The sequence below is a fragment of the Molothrus aeneus genome, chromosome 7 (assembly GCF_037042795.1).
Source record: "Molothrus aeneus isolate 106 chromosome 7, BPBGC_Maene_1.0, whole genome shotgun sequence".
Lineage (NCBI taxonomy): Eukaryota > Metazoa > Chordata > Aves > Passeriformes > Icteridae > Molothrus > Molothrus aeneus.
The window spans coordinates 36,600,576-36,626,473 of NC_089652.1; the positions used below are offsets into that span (position 1 = coordinate 36,600,576).

A 25,898-nucleotide genomic window follows, 5' to 3' on the forward strand; every position below is an offset into this window, starting at 1 on the left:
AGGCACAGCAGAACAACAGCTGACACCACTCACGGTGCCAAAGGTAATCTGCACCAAAGGATGGCAGAGAAAGAGTTGACTGACAAAACTTTCAGGGGACTAAGGGTATAAAAGGCAGAGCATCCATTTTGTAGATGGCCCGTGTGGCTGGTGGGGACTCTCAGCACTGTAATTTTTCTTTATTTAGTCCTCTGTTGTAGTTTTGTTCAAGTTTAATAAAATTCAACTTTAACAGTTTAGCTTAAACTGTTAACATTAAACTTAAAATGCAACTTTAGCAGTCATTTGTCACAGGGTGGCTGGCTGAGGCATCGAGTCCAGAAGTGCAATGGCTGTGGGCAGAGTTGGTTTGTGTGCTCTGTGCTCCCTTCTGAGGTGCCCAGGGCAGCTCTGTGGTCAGGAGTGCTGCATTCCTGCTGGGACTGTACAGGGAAGTGGGATGCCAGAGTTCAGGGCATTACCAACCTTGGTATCTCTGCATAAATAATGCTTAAATAAACATCCCAAGAGGAGAAGCTGCAACGTGACACCCACCTGAGCTGTGGGACACGCTGCTGACTGATCCAGGGTGGAGGGAGGTGGCAGGCTCTGCCTCAGCTGCCTTTTCAAGGAAGGGAGCTCGGGAAAGCCTGGCATTCCTGGTGTGGGCTCCATAGCACGAGTCTTGTTCCTGATAGGACACAATTAACCACTCCTGAGGGTGCTACACCGAAAGTTGAGTCATTGTTGCTGTTTGGCCAGTGATTTATTAAATATCTGTTCCTGTGTTGGCTGTCTGGAGGTAATCATTGTCCTGGGGGAAGAAACCCAAACAACAAAAGCCAGCCAACCGAACAACAAAAAAATCCTCCAAATGAAAAACCAGACAATTTTTCTTCTCCTTTGCAAAGGGAAATTCTCCTTATTGATCTTGCTGATAGAACTGTTTGTGTTCACGTTCAAACGCTCATCGACTACCACAGGATAAACACCTGGAGCAGGCAAGACAGGAGAATTCTCCCATAAATTTTTTTGTTGCGTTTGTGAAGCTTTGGTGTTCTTCTGGCCTGCCAGGAGGATTTATTGCTGAGTGAATTCCTCAGCTGTGACAAGAGGAACACCTGTTTCTGTGTGAGCACAAGCACTTCTCCATCAAACACAACATCTGGCAGTAGAAGCCCTTAAACTTGTGTTTATGACTGCTCTGGGTAAGAGACTCCAAATACAACTTGGGAATTTCTCTGGAGAAAGTCAGCAATCCCCATGACACCGATGCTTCCTATCTTAAGGAAAATAAAGCTGTAACAATACAGCATTACTCTGTCCCTTAATACCTGGAAAGTTTTCATTTTGCTACTAATGAAAGACATTCTTTTGGATGTAGATATTTCTTTATTCCCAATAGCTAAGAATAAAGGTTCCATATGAGCACATATATAACTTAACTAAATATAAACAACTTGAAATCTGCTGAGTTATTTTCTGTTATAAAAATTCCCAGCATCAAACTTGAAGGATTTCCTTTTAAGCATCATTCTGGTTTAAATCAGGTTGGGAATTGGAAGTGAATAACCCAGATACTGCTAAATACCTGTAATTCCTCCATCCCAGTCCATGCCAACATCCTACCTTTGTGTGACAACCATGGAAATGCATTTCAGGATGCTTTGGGGGCTGAGTACTTTGGTAACTTGTCCTGTCTCCCTGCTCAGCCTGCTGGCCAGCTGCTTCACATCAAATCCACCCAAATGATTGATGAAGGTACTTTAAACAGAAAAAGTACATCTACTAATGATGGGTAATTAAACTGTAGAACTCAGTGTTTCAGAACATGTGGAAATAAAAAATGATCTCACAGATGGACAAATTCAGGAAGGAATAGTTTGTTCAGAGGTGATTAAACTTGGGTCTGCATGGAATTTCCAGATCAAATAATTGCTGAACGCTGCTGCCAAAAGCCTTTAGTTCACCCTACAGTTCAGATTGTCTGAGGCTTTTGAAATTCTCCTGAAAAGGAGAATCTAGCTTAAAATTAGGCCGACCTTCTGTTTGTGTTTGTGTGTTCGGACACGTTTGTTTCCTCATCTCTTCCAAGCAGTTGTAGCCTCAGAGTTTGCGCTGAGGAACTTTCCAGAGCCAGCATTGGAGCCGTGTCCCTTGCCCTGGAGATTCCCTGCTCCCTGTCACTGGATTTCTCTGGAAGGGAGCAGTCCTTCCCTGGAGCCGGTGTGGCAGGAGGGAGGGAGGGAGGGAGGGGGTGGATCATGGATCAGCCCTGCTGAGCCCGAGCAAAGTTCACTCAGCCCGGTCACCGTCTGTTTCTGTGGAGTTCACTCCTGTTTCTGTGAGGTTCACTCCTGTTTCTGTGGAGTTCACTCCTGTTTCTGTGAGGTTCACTCCTGTTTCTGTGGAGTTCACTCCTGTTTCTGTGGAGTTCACTCCTGTTTCTGTGAGGTTCACTCCTGTTTCTGTGAGGTTCACTCCTGTTTCTGTGGAGTTCACTCCTGTTTCTGTGAGGTTCACTCCTGTTTCTGTGGAGTTCACTCCTGTTTCTGTGAGGTTCACTCCTGTTTCTGTGAGGTTCACTCCTGTTTCTGTGGAGTTCACTCCTGTTTCTGTGAGGTTCACTCCTGTTTCTGTGGAGTTCACTCCTGTTTCTGTGGAGTTCAGCGTGGCTGTGCTGGTGATTCCCTGCTCCTTCCCTGGGCACTGTCCTGGGGAGGATCCTGCAGGGGTGAGCAGTGCTGTCTGTCCCTGGCAGTCTGTCTGTCCCTGCCAGCCTGGCCTCATGGCTGGATTCCCTTCACACTCAGCGAGCCCCAGACGTCCCTGTCAGCAGATTCAGTGCTGCTGGCTCCTCTGGGTGACTTTAGGCACACTGAGACATTGATTGCAGTGATATGGGCTAATCCAAGCTGGGTGTCCTGGGCTCTGCTCACTTGCTTTCATCTCTCAATCCTCTGCTTCTTTATTAGCAGTGCTGCTTGAGCAAAACAGATCAAAATGAGTTGATGTGATTTGTACTCCTGGACTCAAGTATAGTTTTTTTTTATTTCCCCTGGTCTTAAGACTCATGCATTGATAAGTTCTGAATTTCTAGTTTCCACACCCTGGCCTGAAAAGTTTCTTCGTATATTTATTACACAGGCTACTCCAGGCTGCTCTGATCTTCCAAAATGCTGTGAAATCCAGAATTTCTCATGTTTAGTGAGTGTTAGCCCATGGGAGGTTCCTTGAAGAGATCCTTCTTTGCCTCTTACTCACCTGCCTCCACGTGCAGTGGGTGGAATCCTATTTCTAGGGAATCCTGCGTATTGCAGGCAGCCACTTCACTTCTGGGGAATTCATACTTAACAGAGGATGGCATTAATAGACAGAATTGTAGCTTAAATGTCTTTTTTTTTTAATCTTTCATGCAGCACAGCTTAAAAATTGTCATTTTCTTCTCTCACTGATGTTCTGGTAATTTCCTAGGAGTGTTTTTGAAGATGTGTTAGCAGCTCACCTGTCTGGCAGGTCCCTCCCAAATAAACTAATGCAATAGATCCACAGTCATCTTTGTCCTCTTATCTTTGAGAGGCAGGAGAGATTCACCCCATTGCCTCTGGGCACAGGGAGTACCCGTGGAAAACGTGTTCAGGGAACCCTCTGGAGCCTTTTATTGCCGTGGAACTTGGAGTTTCAATCATCAAATGTAAGGCTGTTACTTTGTCAAAGTGTCAAGAGGCTTTTAAATGGAGTAACAGCATTCATATTTTGGCTTTGAATGTGTTCTTGAATAAGAGCTAGAAGGTCAAAACCATATCCTAAAGTGCCTTCCAGATTTCAGGTCACTAGATAACATTTTCTTAATTGTTATCTAAATTTAGAAGACAAATTATCTTGTAGTAGCAAGTGCAGTGCTTTTGCCTAAAGCTTTTGTTTGTGGTGTTGTTTTCTTGGGTCACGTACCCGAGATTCCCTGATTCATCCCTGGACTTTGGAATTCTGGTTTCCTCTGAGAGTTCAGTGAGAACTGTCAGAACCTGCCTTGTCTTTAAATGGCCACAGTGTTATTTCTCCTAGGCCACGTGGTTCATTCCATGAGATGAGATAATAAAAATTGAAGTTCATCTAGCTGGAGTTAGGATTGAAACTAAATTTTATTTGCTGTTTTAAAAGCAGCTGTCTAGTTCTAGTTATTCTATCAAATTTACCTCATTAAAATTTTGCAGCCCAAACCAATCCCAGGGTTTTGAAGATAAATAGCCAAGCTCTGAGAAAGCCTCTGCATTATCCTACAGCACTTTGAAATTTCCTGCTCTACCTAAATACTTGTAATTTGTTTTAACTTAAAGAACTGTGGTGGTATCGATCAGATAAGCAAATTAAAAATTGGCCAGAAAATAGATTGCCTTGATGTGGCTCTATGAGATGCCCAGTTAAATAAGAAAAGAACACCAAGAAATGAACTTAAATCATAGTATAGGAGGGTATTTCTCCAAGCATTCCAATTTCCACAGGTGTAGGAGTCTCAGAAGGTGTGCAGAGTCTCTCTTTGTTCAACTGCTTTTTGTGGGAGGTTAAAGTTACATTAAAAAATAAAAAAAGTGTTGTCAGTAGGCCTAAAGATAGGAAATTCTTAAAATAGCTCAGGCAGATGAACTCCAGCACTCCAGGAACGCTGCAGAGCTTCAGGAGGATGCTGCAGCCTGAGCAGGGAGAATAAACCAGGTGCTTTTCCACAGAAATTCAATGAAATCTCCACTCCTCAGGGTGGGATGAGTGACTGGGGCTTTGCTGCTGCAAAACCTCTGTTCTGCAGCTGAGAGTTGCAACAGCAAAGCGACCAGACCGGGGAGGATTTGGGGGAAAAAGGATTCAGAATTGCCTTTTTGTCTGTAAGTTTGTGGGGAGGAATCTCAGGAGCAGCAGGATGGCCAGCAGTGCCTGCAGAGAGATCTCCAGAAGGGATCTGCAAAGGGATCTCCAACTGAAAGGTATCAGTAGAAATCCTAAAAATCCCTTTTCCCAGTGACTCCTGCTGCAGGGGAGGCTGCACACTCTGCCTGCTCTGAACTGAGGAATTTAACACCCAGATTTTTGAGTAAGACTCATAAATTTTGGATTTGCTGCTGCGTTTCACGAGCTCTCCTGTGGGATGTGGGGCTGCTGGAGAAGCTGAGTTTAGTGCAGAAATTCCCAGTTTTGTTCTTTGCCTCTGTGGGTTTATAATGTTGTAAATTGTCACAGCTGTTGCCTCAGGGTTGTAAGATGATGGATTTTTTTTGTGGATTTGTCTCTGCCAGGCTCTTGTTGAAGGGTAGATTGTATGAAAACCTTGGCAGAAGGGAAAACTTTAATGCAAGACACTTTAAATAAAATAAATTAAATGATTGCTAGTGAGTAGGCAAAATCATAAGGGAGAATGGACCAGAATATAAGCAAAATAAACCAAGGTAAACAAGAAATAAATTGCTTTTGTATAGAAAGATGTGCATTATCACATAAATACTCTATATGTAGATATGCACCATCTCTCCAATTTTTAATTCCCCTCTAAAGTGCAGGAGCGAGATTAATTTTTTTTATAGAAAGAAAATTGAAGGAAAGCTGATTATTTATATTCTCAAGTTATTTTCTAAAGCTAAAGAAAACTGTACAGAAAATGTTTCACTTTATTGCTGTCTGCTGAGTTGTGGTCTGAAATGCAGAGGAGCAAATCAGAACTTAATTCAATATTTTGAGAATTCCCACTCTGTACCAGTGATGTAAAATAATTGTTACTGTTCACCAGGCTTCCTTACCAATACTTTATTCCATTTTTTGTCCAGGGAGCTCTGCAAATGTATTTCAAATTACATCAGCTTATTTCAAAGTGAACAGAGCAGCTTTGTAATCAGTGATAAATATCTAATTTAAAGATAATTAAAAACGCTTGTCACATAGAAGCATATGACTTTTAAGTAAAAGTTGTTTCTGCTTGCTTGGGAGGTGATAAGATTGTGGACTAAATGTGATTAATGTTCTTTGCAGATGTTGCTTTATATGCTTAGGCTTTCAAAGTAAAGCAGTCTAGACTGTCTGTCTGCATTCTCCTGCAGCTTTGATCTTGATTAAAACTGGTTGTATTACATTTATCATCTTCCTTTCTCGAATGCCAGAAACTCTCTTAACTGGTTTTTTGTATCTGTATTTGTTTGTAGAGAAAGAGGCTCAGTATCATCCCTAACTGCTAGAAAAATGGCACATTTGGATACCTTCAGCGAGTGGCAAAAATGGGGATTTTGTATCTAGAAAGGCTTTAATGAGTCCTTTGGGTTATTTCAGATGCAGCAACTGTGCTGCTGAACGTTCAGCTGGCAGGAGGGAGCCAGGTGAGCCCTGAGTGGGTTTTCCCCTGCTGCTGGATGCAGATCTGAGGGAAGGTGCAGGAGGCTTTGATCTGGATCTCTGCTGCTGGTGATCTGCTGCTATCTGCTGCCTGCTGCTCAGGAGAGATTCTGGGGCCCCATTTTCCACCCTCTCAGCTCGGGGGGATGGAGCTGGCTTGCTTCAGGCTCCTGAAAGGGGTCAAACACAGCCAAGTACCCAAATAAAGCACATTTTCTCGGGGTACAATTTCAGTTCTGTGTGGCTGCCGAAGAGCTGAGGGAGGGGAGTTCCTCAAATCTGTGTTCAGGGGTTAAATCTGCGCCTGCTTAGGGATGTGACTGCTCCTCATTTGTGTGCACCAAGGGCAACTGAAGTGATTTCTCTGAGATCTGAAATATTCACATGTGCTGGTTGTTCCCTTCTTTATTCATTAGCATTGTTTAGGGCCCACTTGAGAACTTGATGTATTTTATGGGGAGGTTTGAAATGAAGGTAAACCTTTAATACTCAAACAATTTGTCAGTGAGTCAGTAAAACTGGGTAGTTCTGTTAAATAAATATTCAAGTTGCATGGGGTTTGTTTTATATTTCAATTTTTGTTGGTGCTTTATTCCAGTCTGTTGGTTAGATTCTAAAAAATATTTGTAGCTTCTAGACCACAGTGGTGTTTTAAATCCAAGTTTGGGAACATGAGCTCATCCAATACACAAAACGATGGAGAAGTAACCAGACAATAAGTTAAATAATATTTAGCTGTCAAAAACCACTTGGAAATCCATTATAGGAGTCAGTGAGTTGTGCATTGCTCTGTATTTGGTCATTACTTAATTTTTTTTCACCTGATCTTTATGAATTCTAAAACTGTTGTGGCTTTGTTGTGACTTAGCAGTGATTTAAAATTTATTTTTCTTCAGTTCTGTAGCAAAAAATAATATTTTTATGTTGCAGCAGGGTTATCATTCTGGAGATCTGTAATCTTGCCTTGTTGATGCAGCATGGGGGGGAAAATGAATTAAAATAAAACATTTTAATGCAAGTCTCAGCCAGCAGATCTGGATTGCCCCTGATTTAAAAGCATCACCCAGTACAGAACTGATGGACTGGTTGAACTGGAGTTGCTGTTCTAAATATAGATCCTGGTGTGCTGGGATCTGTGCAGGGCCTCCTGAGAGTCAAAATTCCTGGAGATGATCTTAATATTCCAAATCAGCACATTGGGAAGTTAACGCTGCAGGTTTGTCCAAGGTTTTTGTAACAAATGGGGTTCTAAGGCTTTCTTGCCAAGTGAAATGAAGCAAAAGTGGCTCAGCTGAACATTGAAGGCAGTTTTATCATTGAAACTGAAACAGTTTGGGATTATTGTGCTGTGTCAGGTGTGGGCTGTAGGATCAGGGGGGGTTTTACCAAAATTCAAATATCCAGTAACACTTTTTAGTTTTGGATACTTTTCCTAACAAACAGTGATGCTCCTGTTGACTTGCATTCCCCATAGCTTGTGTGAATGGTTCATAAATGAGATTTAATTTAATTAATTAATTTTTAAATGCTTAGATGCTTAAAACTTTTAAAACGTGACTTAATTTTTTCATACTTAGGGAGAATTCCAGCAGTAGCCTTGAGTTTCTAACAGGTATTTTTGTTTTTTTGTGCTGTTAAATGAGATGGTGGAGATTAACATCAAATTTGTTACTCATACAGAACCAGAAATAAGAATATTTTTTTATTAGTTGGATTTTTCCTTGATGTTAGTAGGTTATATATATAAACTACTTGATGTTAGTAGGTTATATATATATATATATATATATATATATATATATATAATTTTTTTTTAATCCTCTAAATTTTTATTTTAAGGAATAGAGAGATTATTTACAGGTTGTTAGAATTGAACTGCAATTCTTTCTAATGAGGTGTTTTCTTAAGAAGAACACCTAAAATGGAAATCTAAACCATTTTCAAGTGCTTTAGGCAGGTAAGAGAAATAAACCCCACTGTCCTGGGTTACTTTTGTGTTGATTTGATTCTCATGTTAAAGCAGAGCTGATTTATTTAAAGCAGCTGTTGCAGGAGTGGCTGAATATAATGTTTTAATGACAATAAATGTGCTGGATGGCCAATGTGTAGCATGTTTTAAAGTCTCTACTACAGATTTGTGCTCTGAAAAGAGTTTTTAAATGGTAATTTTAAATTTTTCCCCTTTCCAGTCAGTTGTTCCTAAAGTTCTGATAAAAAATACAAAAAGAGTTAAGTTTTAGTGTGTGTTATGCTGACTTTAATAACCTCCTTTTGGTCTTGAAATGCTTCTTTTTTGGATTTGTTCTTTTGGGTGTTGATCTTGCTTTTCTGGATATAATTAGTATTAGTATTAGTAGTAACATTTTTAAGAAGAGGATGAGTGGATCAGCTTCATGGGAATCCATAAAGACTAGAAAAATTGAACAGAAAATTAGTTTTTAATTGAGGTATATGAGGAACTTGCTTTGCTGTTCCATTGCTGTTTTCTTCTTCTAAATCTTAAATAAATGATATTTTCTCTAGATAACTGGTCACTTAGATCCAAATTTGTTCTCTGTAAAGCCAGTCCTAATAGTGACTTGTAGTGAAATCTGTCATTTCTCATTCCTGAGGGAAGCTCACTTGGAGTGCCCTTGGAGCAGGGCAAGGCAATGATGGGGGTTAAAAATGCTGAGTATTTAAATAATGAGTGAAAACATTTACTTAACGAAGACCCCATAAGGTAGTTGCACTGGATTTCCCTTAACCCATTGAAAACAAGTCCTGAATAAGAAACTTGAGGCAAAAAAAGTCTTAGTCCTCTTTTCTTGCCTCCCTCGGAGGTGGCAGGATCTGCTCCCTGGGGCTGGGCTGCAGCTGAGCCTGGAGTTGTGTTTGGAGCTGGCTCTGGAGGGGATGTGCTGGCCATGGCAGCAGTGCTTCTGTCTGTCTGTAAACAGGGTTGTTTCCAGCTCTAGAAACGGGATTTTTCACTTAATCTTCAGATTACAGTCTGGCAAAATGAGGCAGCCTGAGAGGGGACAAAGAAAATCCATTTCAAGTGACAGCCACTTTAGCTGGAGGTAAAGAGGCAGTTGTGCTGGATTCTTAAATGTAATCAACACTGATCTCAGAGCATGAGGACACAAATGTTAAAACTCTTCCAGTGTAGACAAGGTTTGGAATTTGATCTCAGCAGGACTGGACAGTAGAAATGGAATGAAGCAGACCCAGTGAAGTTTGGGGTTATGTAGATGTTTTTGCTTTAGGAAGAGAGTTCAGCAGTCACAAACATATTAGCATTTTTGTGCTGATAGGTATTTACTCAGATGTGTACTGCTGCAGCCTGACATTTATTTAAGTTTAGTGGCTGAAGGAAGGAATTACTTCCACTCATTTGTGCCACTTCAGCTGTTTGAGGCCGCACAGCCCAGTTGGATTTTTGATTGTGCTGCAGCTCCAAAACGCTTTTCAGACTGGGCTCCTGCATCAGGGCAGACACACGAGCTGCCAATGCCATCCTTTAGAGATGCAGCTGATCCCAAAGCGCTTCTGCAGGACTGTGTCCCAGCAAACAAACCCAATATCCATCCTGGAGAAAGCCTTGGGAATGGCTGAAGGGTGTGAGCAGGATGAGCTTGGCAAGCCCTGGTGGGATGAGGTGGGGAAATGAAAATGGAAATGAAAACACAAAAGCCCGGGGTCACGGGCTGTGTGGAACCAAGACTGAAGCTCAGAGGGCCCATTCTCCATCAAATGGAAGAGGAGGAGTAAGGCAGGTTCCCAGCTCAGTGGAGCAGGAGCAGTGGAAGGGTTGAATTTCTCAGCACTGAGTTCTGCCTTTTCCCCTCCACTTATCCTGTTTGCCTGCAGCTCCCAGGTAATCCCTGTGTGTGTTTACACAAATGTGGGACCTGTGTCTCCTCCTTTGAGCTGCCATCTGGACAAGGGCAGCTGGAGCTTGTCTGGCTGTGCACTGACCATCCAGCTCCTGCCCATGAGCTCAGCACTTGGGAATTTTGCTGGGCCAGCTTGAAGGAAAAAGATAGAGCTGATGCTTTAAAAATTAAAAAAAAAAACAAAAAAAAAACCCAACAAAACAAACAACAAAACTGGTTGTAAGTGTGTTTAGGCTGGGGTTTTGGTTGTAACCACAGAAAAAAAGAGACGTATAAGGATGGCTAAAGAATTAGAATGTAAATAAGAAGCTTGATCAGCACATGTAGGAGAACTGGGTGGTGTTTTTGCTTGCAATAGCACCGAGTGGGACACGACACCCACAGAGAGATTTGTTGGAGAGCTGACTTGAAGGCAGAATCACACTGGTCCTGTTGTCTTTTAAATAGTTACATAAGGTCCTGTAAGACAGAAAAAGAAGTGGGGGTTGGATATATCATGTGGAGGAAACATCAAATGTGGAGTTGGATGCTTGCCTCTTAGATGTCTTGACTGTGTTTTTGTTTGACTTGGTGTGTGGTTCTGTTTGCTTTGCAGTCAAACTGTTACATTTGCATTGTGCTTGACTGATTTGGGAGGCAAAAGGTAGAATATTTTGTTGTAATTAGCTGGAATTAACTCTCCTGGGTGTGTCTTTGAGGGGTCAGGAGGGAATCTGTGGAGAGGAGACTCCTTCCTTGTCTTTCTAAATGCAGGTGAAATACTGACACTGATCCTGCTGAACAGCCCCTGGAAGGGGTGTGAAACAAACAGTACAGGAGGAGGGCTGGAGAAAATGTCATTTCTTGATCCTCTCTTACAGCCTAACCAGGGAATGAAATTTGAAGACAGCTAAAATTGACAGCTAAAATGAAGCTTTCCCAATGCTTTTTAATGAAGTGATTAATATGTTCAAATTTCCCATCTCCATGAGGCTGCAGGAATTTTAACCCTCCATTGGAGAAAATTCTAAATGTTTCATAGCTCACAAGTTCTCAGGAAGTTTTGTAGCTCAGAGAAGAACCTCCACAAACACCAACCCCAAAAAGGATCATTTTGATCCAAAATCCTTTGGGATTCACAGCTGGATGTTCCTGAGAGGAGCTCCCATATCTGATGAGCTGCAGGATTGTGCTGGTTGGGGGTTCTCAGATCAGAGAACAGCTCTGACAGGTATCTGAGATCATTGCTGGGAAACTCCCTGGCAGGTCCCAAAATAGAAATGCTGCTGCTTGCCACCAGCAGCATGAGACTCAGCCCTGAGAAGGATTCACCATTCCTGATCCAGTCTGTGTGTCCCTAGGTGGTTTATTTAGCTGCTTAATTGGCGCCTTTAGTGCTGAAGGGCCTCTTTTTGAGTTTAGTAACAGCATTCCAAGACTCTGGGTGGGAATGGTGTCACTCCTGTGTGCACTGGGAGAGAATCCCTGGCTCCTTCCTGGGCAGCTGCTTCCCTCAGCTTCATCCAGAGGCAAGAGGAGGTGAACCCTCCTGGATAATCAGGGTGCAAGTTTTATTGTCAAATGAATCAAGTTTTCTCCTTATTATTATGCTTTGTGTTTGGGGTTTTGCGCTGGGGAGAGGAGGATAATCCAAACTGGGAACTGAGTATTTCTACCCAGCACCTGTTGTTTGATTGTTCTTAGGTTTTTAGAGCTGGGGCAGCTGAGAGGCATTTTAAAAGATTTTCTTCTATTATCAGATGAAGAGTGAGACACAAGAGATGTAAAACTCAGTGCCATTCTATCAAGAGCAAACCAATTTCTTGGTTACTGTTTGGCCCTGTTCTATTTTTTCCAACATCTGAATCTTGTAGAATTTCAAGTTTTCAGTTTTGAGCCCTGTGTTAGTGATATTGGAATATTTTAACCATCTGGTATTCATGCCAGGAAGGGGGGATTGGACCAGCAGTGACTGAAAGCCACCAGCACCTGAGATGAGTGCAGCCCCAAGGCTGTGCCTCAAACCCAACCATTTCTGGGATCTTGGGAGCTTTTTCCCCCCTACAGAACTCGGCAGGCAGTGGCTGGGAGGTGTTTGTGCTGTGTGCTGCTCACACCTCGCAGTGACAGCAGTGGCATGTTTGAACTTGAAAACATCAGCCTCTGTTTTACTGTGTTCCCTTGAAGTCAGGGAGTGTGAAAAATAACACTTAACTCCAAGTCTCTGGAGATCCCCAAAGGATGACAATCTTTATCTCAGGGCTGACAGCTCTTGGTGGCACTTTAATTTCTACCTAAAGAACAGAGATGGCCACTGAGCCTTTTTCTCCATTTTCTGCCACGTGCTTTGCTCTGAAAGCATTCCGGAAAACTCGGCCACCAGAGATCTGGGGGTTTTCCCACTTCCTGAAATCCAGGCTTAAAGAAGATATTTGGAAGTAGAAGGCAGAAAATGGAAGTTCTCTGCAAAATCCCATTACAACATTATTAATTTCTTCTATCGGTGGCACAAACTGCTGGGAGGGACTGAGGGGAGCACATTGGAAAAATAATCCCAGTTTGTTTTTTTTTTTTCCTTCAGCCAGAGCACCATGCAAATAAACCCAAGATATATCTATATATGTAAAATAACATCATCTAGTGGTTAAAGCAGCTGATTTATTTTCCATACTGTAAGTCCTGAAGACTCAGAGTAAAAAAAAGGGGGTTTTTTTTGTTACTGTCCACCAAGCAAACCAGGGGCTGCAAGGGGTTTTTTTAACAATACAGATATTATTCCTCTCACCTTCCCCCTCTTCACTCTCAGTTCTATTCCCTGTTTTAGGTGACATCATCCTCCATAGTTTCCACTCTGCTGTAGAGCCTTTGGCTTGATCATCCTTCAGTTTTCCAGCACTTTATTCTTCTCTCCTTCTTTTTCAGAAGTGTTATCTCAGCTACAGAATTTCATACTTCCATGGCAGGCTCGTCCTTACAAATTTTCCATTTTGAAAAGGTGTGAACTGCAAAAAAATTGAAATATTTTCCAAGTATATGATGAGATATCTTAGCAAATACAGATTTCCTGTTGCTCCCCCCACTCCAATCCTGGAGAAAAATGCAGCTCTTGCTGTACAAAACTACACTAAAGCTTACCAAGTTTACCCCTGTTCAAGTTGCAAACTCATTTATTTTTAAAGACTATTTTAGAAGAAGAAAGCAGCTTTCTGGAGCATCAGGTTAATCTTTAAATTTTGAATATTTACGGGGCAGGGTGGCAGCAGTGCAGGTGATTTGGTACCTCACTGCCTTGTTTATCTTTGCTGCAGTTCTTGCCTTGCCTGAGCTAATTGCTGCTGTGTTTGGATTTAATGAATGTACTTTGGCTCAGCTCATCTGAAGTACAGTCCTTGTTTGACCTGGGAGCATTGAGAACAGGGATAATAGCACTAATATTAGTCTAAAAATCAACAAAATCAGTTTGGGGACATCGTGGCATGTAAAAGGAGGACAGAATCCTTTCTCTTGGAACTCGGTTTGCTTTATTAGGTTGGAAATAACTTCTTTCTTCTTCCTTTGAGAAACATTCCCCTGGGTGTTATCAGAAAAAATAGAGAATGATAAAACCCTGCTTCCTGCTCACAGGAACATCAAAGCTGGGCTTTTTTAGTCTATATTTGTAGTCTGTTCTTAGATATATTTGTAGGGCTAGGAAGTGTTTGAGATCACTGTGGAAACAAATAGAATAACACACATGGGCAAGTACTTGAGAAAAGGTACCTGTGCAGCAGCTGAAGGTTTTTTGTGTAAGGTGTTAATTCTATTTATGCTTCATTTTCTGTTCTTTTCTGCTCCTCTGGAACAGCGTGTTACAATTCTGGTATTTTGGTGAATGGGCCATTCTATCTATAAGTTACTCAGTCCCTGTGGTGCTCTGCTGGTTTATTCTAATCAACTGCTCCATTCCTTGTATTTCAGTACTTAAAGAGTTCAAATTCATCTCAAATATAACACAATTTAAGTAACCTTTTGTTACAGGCAGAGGTGTCTGCCAGACTGAACCTCACCCTTCAGTTCTTTTATATATTGTAAATTCTCTAGGGAATAGCAAAAAAAAAGTGTCCTTGGCACCATTAAACTAATCTTTGCAGGCTTTTCATCAATTTTCATGACTTCAGCTTGAAAATGTTGTTACATTTCATAAAGCAGTGAGAGATCACAGATTCAGTTCCTTTGCCCTTTGTGTCTTTCCGTGGTGTCACCAACTAATCACGCAGCAAAAGCAGGGTTTGGAGTGAGGGTAGGACGTGGGAAGTGTTGAAGTCTTCCCTGGAAAGGGAGGGACATGATCATTATCACATCTCAGATAAAGTATCAGGAAACCATTCCTGCAGCACAGACCATGGGCTTGTGTTGCTCAATGTTAGGTTTAGTGGATGAAGCTGGATGATGAACTCCCAGCAGTTTCTGTCTTTTTTTTTTAACGATACCTGCAAGAGACAATTCCTATTCCATCCAGCACCTTTTCCCAGGGATCCTTCCTGAATTAAGGCCATGTTAGTCCTTGCGAGCTGTGCACTGTTTGCCCCTTTTTAATTAATTAACAAACTGGTCGATTTTTTTCAGTCATTCAGTCTCCCTGTTTGAGAAATGGCAGCCAGTGCTTCCAGCTCCTCCTGGGGTGAGGTTTTCCAGGCTGCTCTTGAACTGTCTGATGGAATTGCTCCCAGGTCTGCTGTTTCCTGTATTAGGAGTGGTTCACAAGTTCAAATGTTGGTTTTGTTCCCCGAGAGCAGCTGTGGTGGATGGACAGGAGTGTGAGGGATGGCAGCACTGGGATGGGAATACTCAGATATCCAGTGGGATCTGGCTTAATGGGCCCAAAGTAAACTCAATTCTGTACTTTATGCCCTTTGCTTTCCCAATGTGTTTACCCCAAGCTTTCAGACCTCCTGTTCCATCCACAGGACACTGCTGGAGTTTGGCTTCTTTCAGCAGCACCACTTTGCTTTTTGAGATTCAGGAATTGGTTTCTGAGGACCTGGCAATTCCCTGTGCACTCAGAATGGATACAGCAGTTCCATTAGAGACCTGCTCTGCCTAATAAATTCACTTTATTGTAAATGCCAGCTGCCCTTGTCCCCTGGGAGCTCCATTCCTGTGGAGGGGGTGGCAGAGCTGCTTGGAAGCAGATGGGCTCAGGGCTGCCTTCTTTGTGTGGTTCCCCTTCTCCCCTTACCTTGCTTCCACCACGTTCCTGCTTTTCTGCTTTGAAGGATTAATCCAGGATTGTCCTGCTCTGCTCAAGCCTGGCTTAGTCTGGCCAGACCCATTGCAGGTGCCTGCTCAGGTGAGAAGCCCCAGCCAGATCCAAGGTCATTAAAGCAGCAGTGGCTGCTGCCAGTCACTGATTGGAGCATTAATGGATTAAAAAATAGATGGATAAGAAAACCTGACTAGAAAGAAGACAGGAACAAAGAGAATATTTATGCAAAGTTAGTTTTACTGCAGTTGTTGAATTTTATAAATTTCAGCTTGTCTGTGGTCCTTCAAAGCTGGGCTTGGCAGCAGGAGAAAAGCAATGGCACGTGTGAGAGAAATCCAGGACTTCTGCTTTATTGCACTGACAGAACCAAATTGTTCAATCTGTTGCCTCATCTGTTTCTTGCCATAGCTGAGAGCTGTAAAGGTCAGGCTGTGGCAGCACAAGGAATTTAATGGTTCCCAGGCTGCCCCTCGCAGCGTTCCCAGCTGGCTCCTGCCCCTCTCCCATTGATCCTCCAGCTCCTGCCTATTTTGGGAACACAGGCAGAGCAAGGTGGGATGCTCAGGACGGGCAGTGCTGGGCTCAGCTCTGCCTTCCTGTGCTGCTCTCCCAAGGCTCAGGTGGGAATAATCCTCATTCTCCTCAGGAATGGCTGCTGGGTCACATTTATTGTGGATAAACGTGGCTAAAGGAGGTAGTGAGTGATGCAAATAAACACGTCAAAAACTGCTGTGGGAAACCTTTTCTCTTCCAGTCTGGTCTTCAGTGTGCTGGGCAATGTAATGTCTTAAAAATTGTGACTGTATGGATAAATACAGGCAAAGTGCTTTGGCATCCTCCTGAGCCTTCCTCAGTGGATGCTCTGGTTCTCCAGCTCCTCCATCTCCATTTTCCCATGGCTTTAACACATGTTAAATGGTGGAGCTCCCATGGAGATGAATGGCATGCTCTGGTCAGTGTCTGACAAGAGAAAAACAGAAATAAAAGGCAGTTCTCACTCCCTCCCTGTCTTCTGTTAACAGTCTTGCTTCCCAACAACGCTTCACCTTTGCAGGAGCCAGGCTGGTGCTTTGCATCCCATTAACTCTGGAGGGATCTCCACCCAAATCCCAGGAAGTTCCTAGATGGTCCCTAAATGCTCTCTAAGGTCCTTTCCAACCCACAGCGTTCTGGGATTCTGTAACACTTGCCCCTAAACACTTCTTGGCTTTTTGGGGCTTTCTGAGATGAACTCCCTGCTCTTTTGGCTCCTGTAACAAGATAAGAAGCACAAATGCCTTTTGGTGAATTTTCCTGGCTAAAGCTCCTGGTTTGGCGAATATTTTAATTAAATCTTCCCTGCTCAGCATTCTAAATTTTCTCTGCTATTGCTATTCATGGAGAAGTATTGCCATGACTTGTTCTTCATTTCTGCAAATCTTGCTAAGTTATGCAAGTCACTGTTTGACTTCACAGAAGATCTTTGTTTTATGTTTCAACACTTGGAATGCTGCTGAACTTTCCGTGTTTTCTCTCTTTATTAAAAAGGGGGGAGAGAGGGCACATTGGTACGTGCAGGAAATGATATTTTTATACAACCTGCATTTCTTCATGTGCCTGATCCTGCAGAATTCCATTGAATTGTGCTTCCCACCCCTCCAGGTGCCATCCTGGGCAGATCAGAAACACAGGAGTGCATCTACTACAACGCTAACTGGGAGAAGGACAAAACCAACCGCAGTGGGATCGAGCCCTGCTATGGTGATAAAGATAAAAGGAGACACTGCTTTGCCACATGGAAGAATATTTCTGGATCAATTGAAATCGTGAAGCAAGGCTGCTGGCTGGATGACATCAATTGTTATGACAGGTGAGTTTTCCTAGGAATTTTTGCAATTGATTTGTCACTGTAAACTCTTTTGCCTCTCCATAATTTCTACGTCATCACCTCCACAACCAGTGAGTCTGGGAATAATTATCTTAGTTTCAGATAGGGACCAGATTCCATGTGAGTACATTGTCTTGGTTGCAGAATAACATGTTCTACCTTCTTGAATGAGCCCAGGTATTTCATTTATTCTTTTTTAGTCCATTAATAATGGATTCTGTAGTGCCTTGTTATTGCCAAACAGTGCAAATATAATTATTGCAGCCAGGATGCAAAATTCTCTCGTTGATATTTCCAAAGTCTTTAGAGTTGGAAAGTCAGCACTTTGTGTCTGCAATTTACCAGATCATGGAAGTATTTTGGCAGTTTATTAATAAGCTCAATGGCAGCTCTAAGAATATTCTAAATTTCCAGTTTTTTGTTGATAACAGATGGTCCAGAAAGAACCCACAAGCAGTAACAGCAGGACTTGGGGTTTGTTAGATGCTGACTGAATAAAGGTCATGACTCTCTTAAGCAATGGTGTTGCAGCTTTTTAAATACTCTACTGGGTTTTATTGGCCCAAAACATTTATTATTTGGGAAGGCAGAGAATTAAGAAATAGATCCACAGAGGATCATCGTTAAAAAGTATTGAGGAATTATTTCAGTAATTTTTACAGAATTTGTATTTCTTTAAAGTTGAATTTTTAGAAGAAAGCCTTGCATTCCTTTCTCCCAAATCAAATTGTCCCCCAGCCCAGGCTGTTTTTTGCTTTAATGACAAGTTTAAAGCTCAGTCCCACAATCTAAAAAAAACCCTAAAATCATGAGATTAAATTCTCCCTTGAGCAAAGAAAAGAAATTGGAAGAAGAAAGGAAATGCAGGAAGGACAGTGAGGAAGGAGCTGGAAACTGAGTAAGTCCTCATTAAGTGACTTGTGCTAATCACAGGCAGTGCTGTGTTTGTCCAGAGCTGCCCAAATCTTATCTCTGGGGCGTGGGGTGCTCTGGGAGTTGTGGGGGTGACTCCAAACAGCAGCAGATTCAGGACATCAAAGAGAAAATGTTCCCTGGAAGTCACAGGGCAGGGTGACAGCCAGAGCTGGCTCCAGGGAATAACCCCAAGTTTTGAAGATGAGCCCAAAACCTCCCTGACAATCTTCAGCTGTGTTTAAAATCCTCCAGTATTTCTTCAGCCTTTTCCAGTTCTGCTGTCAGGTTGGCTCCTGGTTGCTGCTTTTTCTCTCCTGATGGGAATAGTTTCAGTTTATTTGTTAGCAGAATATTAATGAAAAAGCCATTCCTGCAGTTAATTCAGGGAATAAAACAAGCTCTGTCCCTGAGCATAATGTAGGCAGAGGAGATTGTGGAAATTTCATCATTTCTTTCTACAAATACAATAAAATTTAGAAATCTTCCTTCTCACTTACCTCCAGCCTTGTTTGTCCTGTTTAAATCTAGCTTGTGAACTGCTCCTCAATCTGGTGATGGTGGTGGTTTTCTTTAACTTTGTCCTGCTGGTGGTTTTCTTTGACTTTGTCTTAAAAATGACAAAAATGTGTTTCTGCTTTAATAAAATTTCATTGCAACATAAAATATCAAAGTTTAATTTATCTCATTAGGTTTAGCTGTTATTTTGGTCATGGTCGATTTAACAAAGTTCACCTTGGAAATCTAAAAGATGGGCACAGTATTTTCTCCTGAACAAAGACAACCCAGCTGGAGATGAATGAACTTTTCCCCCTTCTCTTCTGCAGGAATGATTGCATAGAGAAGAAGGACAGCCCTGAGGTGTTTTTCTGTTGCTGTGAGGGCAACATGTGCAACGAGCGCTTCTTCTACTTCCCGGAGATGGAGGTCACGCAGCGTAAGTTGCTCCTGACAGCACCGCTCCACATCCTGCTTCTTCTGCAGCTCACACTTGCCCAAAAGTGCTGCCTTTCCTGCCACAGGGTTCTGGGACAGCTCTGTGCAGTGCCACTTCATTTATTCCCCTTGGAAAGGTGCTTGCCTGTAAAATCAATAAAAGGCACTTCAGCTCTTTCCAAGGGTGGGAAGGAAGGATAATCTGAAATAATTGCCTGGTTTGAGATGTAGAAGTTACTGTCAAATCTTACCTTAATTACATGGTTAAGCTCCTTTAAGGGTGTAAATTTTTGGGCCAAAAGCTTTCTTATCCCTGTATGTTGCAGACATCTTTTTCACTAAAAATCTTTCCTTGAAGATTTTCCCTTCTGAGGAGCTGAAGCCTCAGAGACAGAATGTAAACAATAGTTACCTGCTGCTGTGGAATGCAACAGGTAGACTTTTGATTAAGCCATCCTGAAGGTTTATAATTAATAGCCAATCAAGACAGAGCTATCTCAGACAGAGTCCAAGAGAGCTGCCTTTTGTTTTCATACTTCTTATTCTATTCTTAGCTTAGCTAGCTTCAGAAGGAACCTTTCCCTTCTTTTTCTTTTTAGTACAGTTATAATATAATACATATATATCATAAAATAATAAATCAAGCCTTCTAAACATAGAGTCAACATTCTCATCTCTTCCCTCACCCTGTGAACACAGTCACACCTGTATTCCTGTGCCAGCCTAGGGATGCTCCTTTTCTTCAAAAAAGAAGAAAAGGAACAGAAAAGGTTCCTTTTCTTTCTTCTCTGTAAATGGACACAGTAACCTCTAAAAAGGGGAAAAGAACTTTCTCCCAGATCACAGGATCCTTGTGGGTTCTTCCACTCAGCATATTCTGTGGTTCTGAAAGATAATCAAATTAGCCAGACTTAACAAATAACTATTTTAAAAAACAACAGCTATAAGGTGATTGGATTTTTTCTTGCCCATCTTCTTCCAGTCAGGAATCTGCTGGAAAACCAAGGGATGTTAATAACTGAGCTGAAACCAGCAAATGTCTCATGTATCCAATAGCCAGAGGAAGTTGTTTATGAAATGAAAGAACATTTTCTGCAAGATTAAAATAGCCTTTGTTGACCCAGGAGATACTGTTGTCATTTTTGTCAGTGATGCTGCTGAGGCAGTAATTGACATTCCTCCCTCTCCTGAGCCCTCTCTTGCCCCAGGGGGCTGTGGCTGCCTTGGAAGCAGCTCCTGCTCCTGCCGAGCCTTTTCTGAGGTCATGTGGAAATGTCTTCACCTGGAGAGCTCCTCCTTGCAGCCAGGCACAGGAGTGCTGGAGCTTGTTGCCAAATCTCTGTATTGATTGGTTTTAGTTCATGAGGTGATGAATTCTTGCAGTCCCCTGGGAGTTCAGCCACCCCCTGTAAGCTGCTGGAGGCCCAGAATTCCACTGGGATCTGAGCTATTCCCCTGCTTTCCAGAGTGCTGCCTTTTAACCAGGTGTTAGTTTGTGCTGGCTAATCAGGTACTGGGAGCCTGCTGTGATGATGGCAGCAGCTGTTAGAAAATCAGGCTGCTGCACATTTCAAACACTGCCTGGTTTTGTTCCTTAAAAGCTGTGTCTTTTTTCTTCCCCCTTCAGCAACTTCCAATCCTGTTACACCGAAGCCACCTCTGTTCAACACCTTGCTCTACTCCTTGGTGCCTATCATGGGGATTGCAGTGATTGTGCTCTTCTCCTTCTGGATGTACAGACATCACAAGCTGGCCTATCCTCCCGTGCTTGTTCCCACCCAGGTGAGCCCCTGCTGCAGGATTTGGGGTTTTTTAAGGGCCAAACCATGCCTGAAGGGGATCTGTCTCATGGCTGGTCTCTCTGTTCCCCTCCTGGTTTCCAGGTCCTAACGCTTGCTCTCCCCTAAAGCAGAGAATTAAGCTTTACTTAAACAGCCTTATTAATTATTCTTTGATGAACAGATGAGCAACTACTTCATGTTTTTATGCATCTCTTTGTTCGGGAGGAGAAAAACTGAATACACAGTGAAGGCATGGTGAGGGCTGAGCTGTAATGCTTAGCTGGAAACAAAAAAAAGAGTTGCCAGTTCATCTTGGCCATTTCAGGGGTTCAGAAAATAGCAGCTAAGAGAGAATGAGCTGTGTTTAAGGACAACTAGAACTGGGATGCAGGTGTAGGGAATGTTAAGAAAATCTTCATAGCTCAGCTCGTGCATTGTGGTTCTTATCATGTGGAGAAAGTTCTTTACCTCTTGTTTATGTGTTTTCTGTTTTGTCTTGAAACGTTTCAGCTTTAGGGGTGTTTGTGTTTCATTTCAAAAGGATGAGGTTGTGGGCTCCACACCTGAATGTAACCTGGCCATTGTGAGCCCAGACAAACCTTCTGGGGCTCTTGTGTGTGGAATTCCTGCTTTATCATGAAACATTTCAGTTTTAGGGGTGTTTGTGTTTCATTTCAAAAGGATGAGGTTGTGGGCTCCACACCTGATTGTAGCCTGGCCATTGTGAACCCAGACAAACCTTCTGGGGCTCCTGTGTGTGGAATTCCTGCTGTTGGGAGGCTCCAGCTGATCCTGGAGCTGTAATTAGTGCTACCACTGGAACTCCTCTTCCTTCAGTCTGGAGATCCACCTGAGATTAGGAGGCTTTTATGGAAAGAGTTAAAGCAGGAAATTCTAGAGACCAAAGCAGAAAAGCTGGAGAAAATGTGGTTGTGGAAATGAAGAGAGAAATTATTTGGATTTTTGCAGCAGAATTAATTTGAGCTTCCAACTCAGTGCAGTGACCAGAATACACGACCTGTCCTCCAGTGATGTTCTTTATGATGAAAATGAAAACTCCTGTTATTTTGGGTAGGGTTGCCAAGGATTGATCTCTGTGTGCTCCAGCTCCTGGGATATTTCCAGTGCTGCTGTTTGACAGAAGGGTGCTGCAGGAAGCAGCATTGCCTGGGGTTGATAGCTCAAGTGTTTTGGTTTCAGTTTCTCAGTAATAGATAAGAGGAATTTGGGGAGAGGCAGTGGCCATATGTTGTTGCCAAATGAAAAGAACATAATTTAGAGGAAAAAAGTCTGTTTGCTGTCCTTGCAGAGAGGATTGCAGCTCCTCAGACTCCCTGCAATCTGTCAGCATAATTAGTTCATCCAGCTCCCATTTTATGGATTTGGGACTTTACATCAACCCAGTGGTCTTTGCTGGGAGATCAAATTCATAACTGCTAATTGTGGGGATCATTCCAGTGTGGGATTGACTTCCTGAAGAAATTAAGTCATGGATAAAGCCATGGAAAAGCAAGAGAATGTTAAATATGTGTGAGGTATCAAGAACTTGAATTCTGATTCTCCCTTCTTTTGCTGCAGTTTCTTCCTTGCATGGATTGTGTTTGGGGCAGGATTGACACCTGAATTTTTAATAAATAGGATAATCAGCTGTTGTGTTTATGCTCAGATCGTATCTTTGGGATAAATGTACCTTGGTGCTTGTGGGGCAACAACATTTTCCTATCTTGTGGGGAGCAGGCATTAAGGCTCATGCGGAAAGTCAGGAAAAGCCACTTGTGCCTGAAAAACTACCCAGAATTATTATGTAAATCCAATGTGTAAACACTCTCCCTTATGCAGCAGAGCAGTGGTTCCCACTTGAAATTTAATTACAGCTGGTTGGAACAGGAGACAGGGGAAGCAGGAAGGGAGGGAAACTGTTGGGAACTTCATAACCACGAATAAACTCTGAAATATTTGTGCAATTAATCTGTTAATAGTATATTTAATAACTGGGGCATGAGTGGAGTTTGTAGGCAAATGGATTTGGTTTCATTCTTTATGTAGCAGTGGTAGAATGGACAGGTCAGATGTACAGTAGGAAAAAGAGATTGCTCCATGTGAGATCCAGAGAAAAGTTATCCCTTTTCCCTTGCTTTATTCCCAGAAACAGTGGGAATGCTGAGCTGGTACCCAACTTCCAGGAAAAAATGAATGGGTGGATGAATGAGGAGTAAGCAAAAGATAAAAATGAAGAAAAATAAGCAAAAGATAAAAAAGAAGAATGAGAAATGGTGAAAGAATTTGGTGATAAGTAAAAGATTAGAGAGCAAAGGGAAAGAAATAGTTTGGAATATTTAAAAAGGGAAAAAGTAAAAGATTAGAGAGCAAAGGGAAAGAAATAGTTTGGAGTATTTAAAAAGGAAAAAAAAAAGGCAAGAAATACAATGTAAGAAATGTTTGAACGTGTAAAGAGACACAAAGGACAATTAGTCTTGGCTTGTTTGTGCTGCTCACTGTGCCTCACTGCTGTGTGGGGAAGTATCCCGTGAAAGCTGTCAAATTCCATCAAATCTGTCACTTTCTGTGCTCTGCAGTGAGTTATTAACAAATCCATGTTTGCTGAATGCATCTGTGTGTATGGAAAACACTTAGGAACTGTTCTGTCTCCTTATTTCTATTTGCTTTAGCAAACATAATAAATCCATCAGCTGATAAAATTCACCCAAAGAATCAGATTGCTCTTTTAAATATTTGAATTTTTCTGCAGAAGGAGCTGCTGGGACCTGGTTCCTTTTCCCTGGGGGATGCAGTTAGGTGTGATCCAGGTTTCCCCCCAAACATTCCCAATAAATCTGGGGCGAGGCTGGCAGGGAGCTGCTCTGTTGTGCCCCCCGGCTCCTGGCAAGCCTTGAGCTGGTGCCAGCGCTGTCAGTGCAGGGCCCAGGGGGCTCCTGCCACCCTGGCACTGATGGGTGCCACTGTCACCCTCCCACAGCGCTGCCAGCAGCCCCACTGAGCAGGGAATCGTTCCCCTCCCAGCCTGGCAGGGTTTCTCTGCATCACTGCTGCGTTTTTGGGTTGGTTTTCAAGTGATCGTGGTGTTGAGAGGCTTGAGAAAAGGCTTTGCAGATTCGCTCCATGTCTTGGTGACCTGTTTGGGGGATTTCTTCTGAAATGGTTGAGCTCTCTGGGGTCAAAGATGCATCAGGGTTTGAATTTCTGACCACGGGAATTCCTAAATCTACCTGAGGCACTTGAAATTTCTGGGAAGGTCTTTCCACCTGGGAAAAATCCCAGTTTCCTGCTGAAGAACAAAGAACTAAATCAGCTGTTCAGGTTTTCCCCATTTTGGTCTTCCAAAAGCCACGTTTTTTCTTCTTGTTGTTACAGATACTTTAGTAGAAACATCTCAACACTGGAAAAATGCAAGGGAGAGGTGTTTTTTTTTCAAGGATTGAATCCAAACCTGGGAAGATTAATGGCTGCTTGAAAAATACACAGGGAGAAGCCAGGTGCTTATAGAAAATGGGAAAAGAGATTGGAAAGTTACTGCACATCAGGACCCCTGAATGTGAATGTGCAGTGGGTGAGGAGCTTGGAACTGGATCCTTTCTTTTTCTTAATAGAATCCATGGGCTGCTACAAGTTAAAATCTATAATAGAGGGAAGAATTTGTATGAAAACACCCAAAAAGCCAAGTGCAGCTTTTACAGATCAGAAAATGGTTGTGGGTAGCCCAAATTTTGGGAAAAACCCACACTACTTAGGGTTTTATTGTTCTAATTGCTTCCAAATATTGTAATAGACCCATTAGAGTTGGTTTTCAGGCAGCATAAACAGCAGTGAGTGTGTTCATGTACATTTGTGTGGGTGACAGGGGTTCTGAGGGGGGTTAACTGCTCCCAGCTTTTGTTTATCAGAGGTAATTCCTGACATAAATCTCAGCTTTGCATTTCTCTTGTAGCCTGACACCCTTTAACTGCTGCCTCCTGGATTTCTGCTGGGAGCCCGAGGTGATGCTCTGTGGGCTGCAGGGGAGGACACTGCTTTATAATCCAGAGGTGTTAATGAGCATAAATACATCCCTGGGAAGTTTCCATGTGTGTGGAATCTGTCAGAGTTTGGGGGAAGCTGATCCCTCGGGGGAGGAGTGAGAGCTTTGGGACAGGGCTCATTCCTCAGAGCTTCATTTTTGCAGTTTCTCATTATGGTCAGAGCACAAAGGTTGAATTCATACATATTTCTGCTTATTGCTGAGGAATTTCCATAATTCTCCAGAGCTGGAGAACTTTAATAATGAATAGGCCTGGGAAAAGAAAAGACTTTCAGCCCCTTGGGGTGGGTTTTGCTTTGCTCTGGAGCTGCCCTGATGATGGTGGAGGAGATCCTGGTGGATCCCAGTGCTCTGAGTTCTGTCACAGGTTTATGGAATGAATCCTCCTGGATTAATTATTGGTATTAATCTGGTGAATGAATTATTTGGAGAAAGGGAAGTGTGTGCTCAGCACTGTCCAGGCACAGGGAAAGGCTCCTGTTGGCTCCAGAGCATCCTGAGGGTGTGAAGGCACAGGGGGAGAAGGGAATGGCAGCTGGAGACAGGGGCTTGAATTCCCTCTCTTCCAACATCCCATTATAAAGGACAAAGGAGATGGCTCAGGTGAAAGAGCCACAGAATTCTGGAATAGTTTGGGTTGGGTGGAAACTCAAAACTCATCCCATCCATGGGCAGGGACACTTCCACCACCTCAGGGACAATTTTCACCATGCCAGGCTGCTCCAAAGCTCATCCAAGCTGGACTGAGACACTGCCAGGGATCCAGGGGCAGCCCCAGCTTCTCTGGGAATGCTGTGCCAGGGCCTGCAGTGCAGGACACAGAACGAAGGGATCTCCACTGAGGTTGTTCAGGAAAAGGGATGAAAGCTGCACAAACAAGGGGTCACTGCAATCCTGGGATGTGGCTTTATCC

General features: G+C 42.7%; 1 protein-coding gene across 2 annotated transcripts in view; it reads left to right on the forward strand.

The window, feature by feature from the left end:
* ACVR2A (activin A receptor type 2A) overlaps nt 1-25,898 on the forward strand; it is a 51,014-nt gene that overhangs the window by 13,937 nt on the left and 11,179 nt on the right. For both annotated transcript variants that reach the window (XM_066553959.1, XM_066553960.1), the window contains exons 2-4: nt 17,095-17,302; nt 19,060-19,169; nt 20,796-20,950. In XM_066553959.1, the coding sequence (XP_066410056.1) occupies nt 17,095-17,302; nt 19,060-19,169; nt 20,796-20,950 (473 nt within the window). The remainder of the gene's footprint in view (nt 1-17,094; nt 17,303-19,059; nt 19,170-20,795; nt 20,951-25,898) is intronic.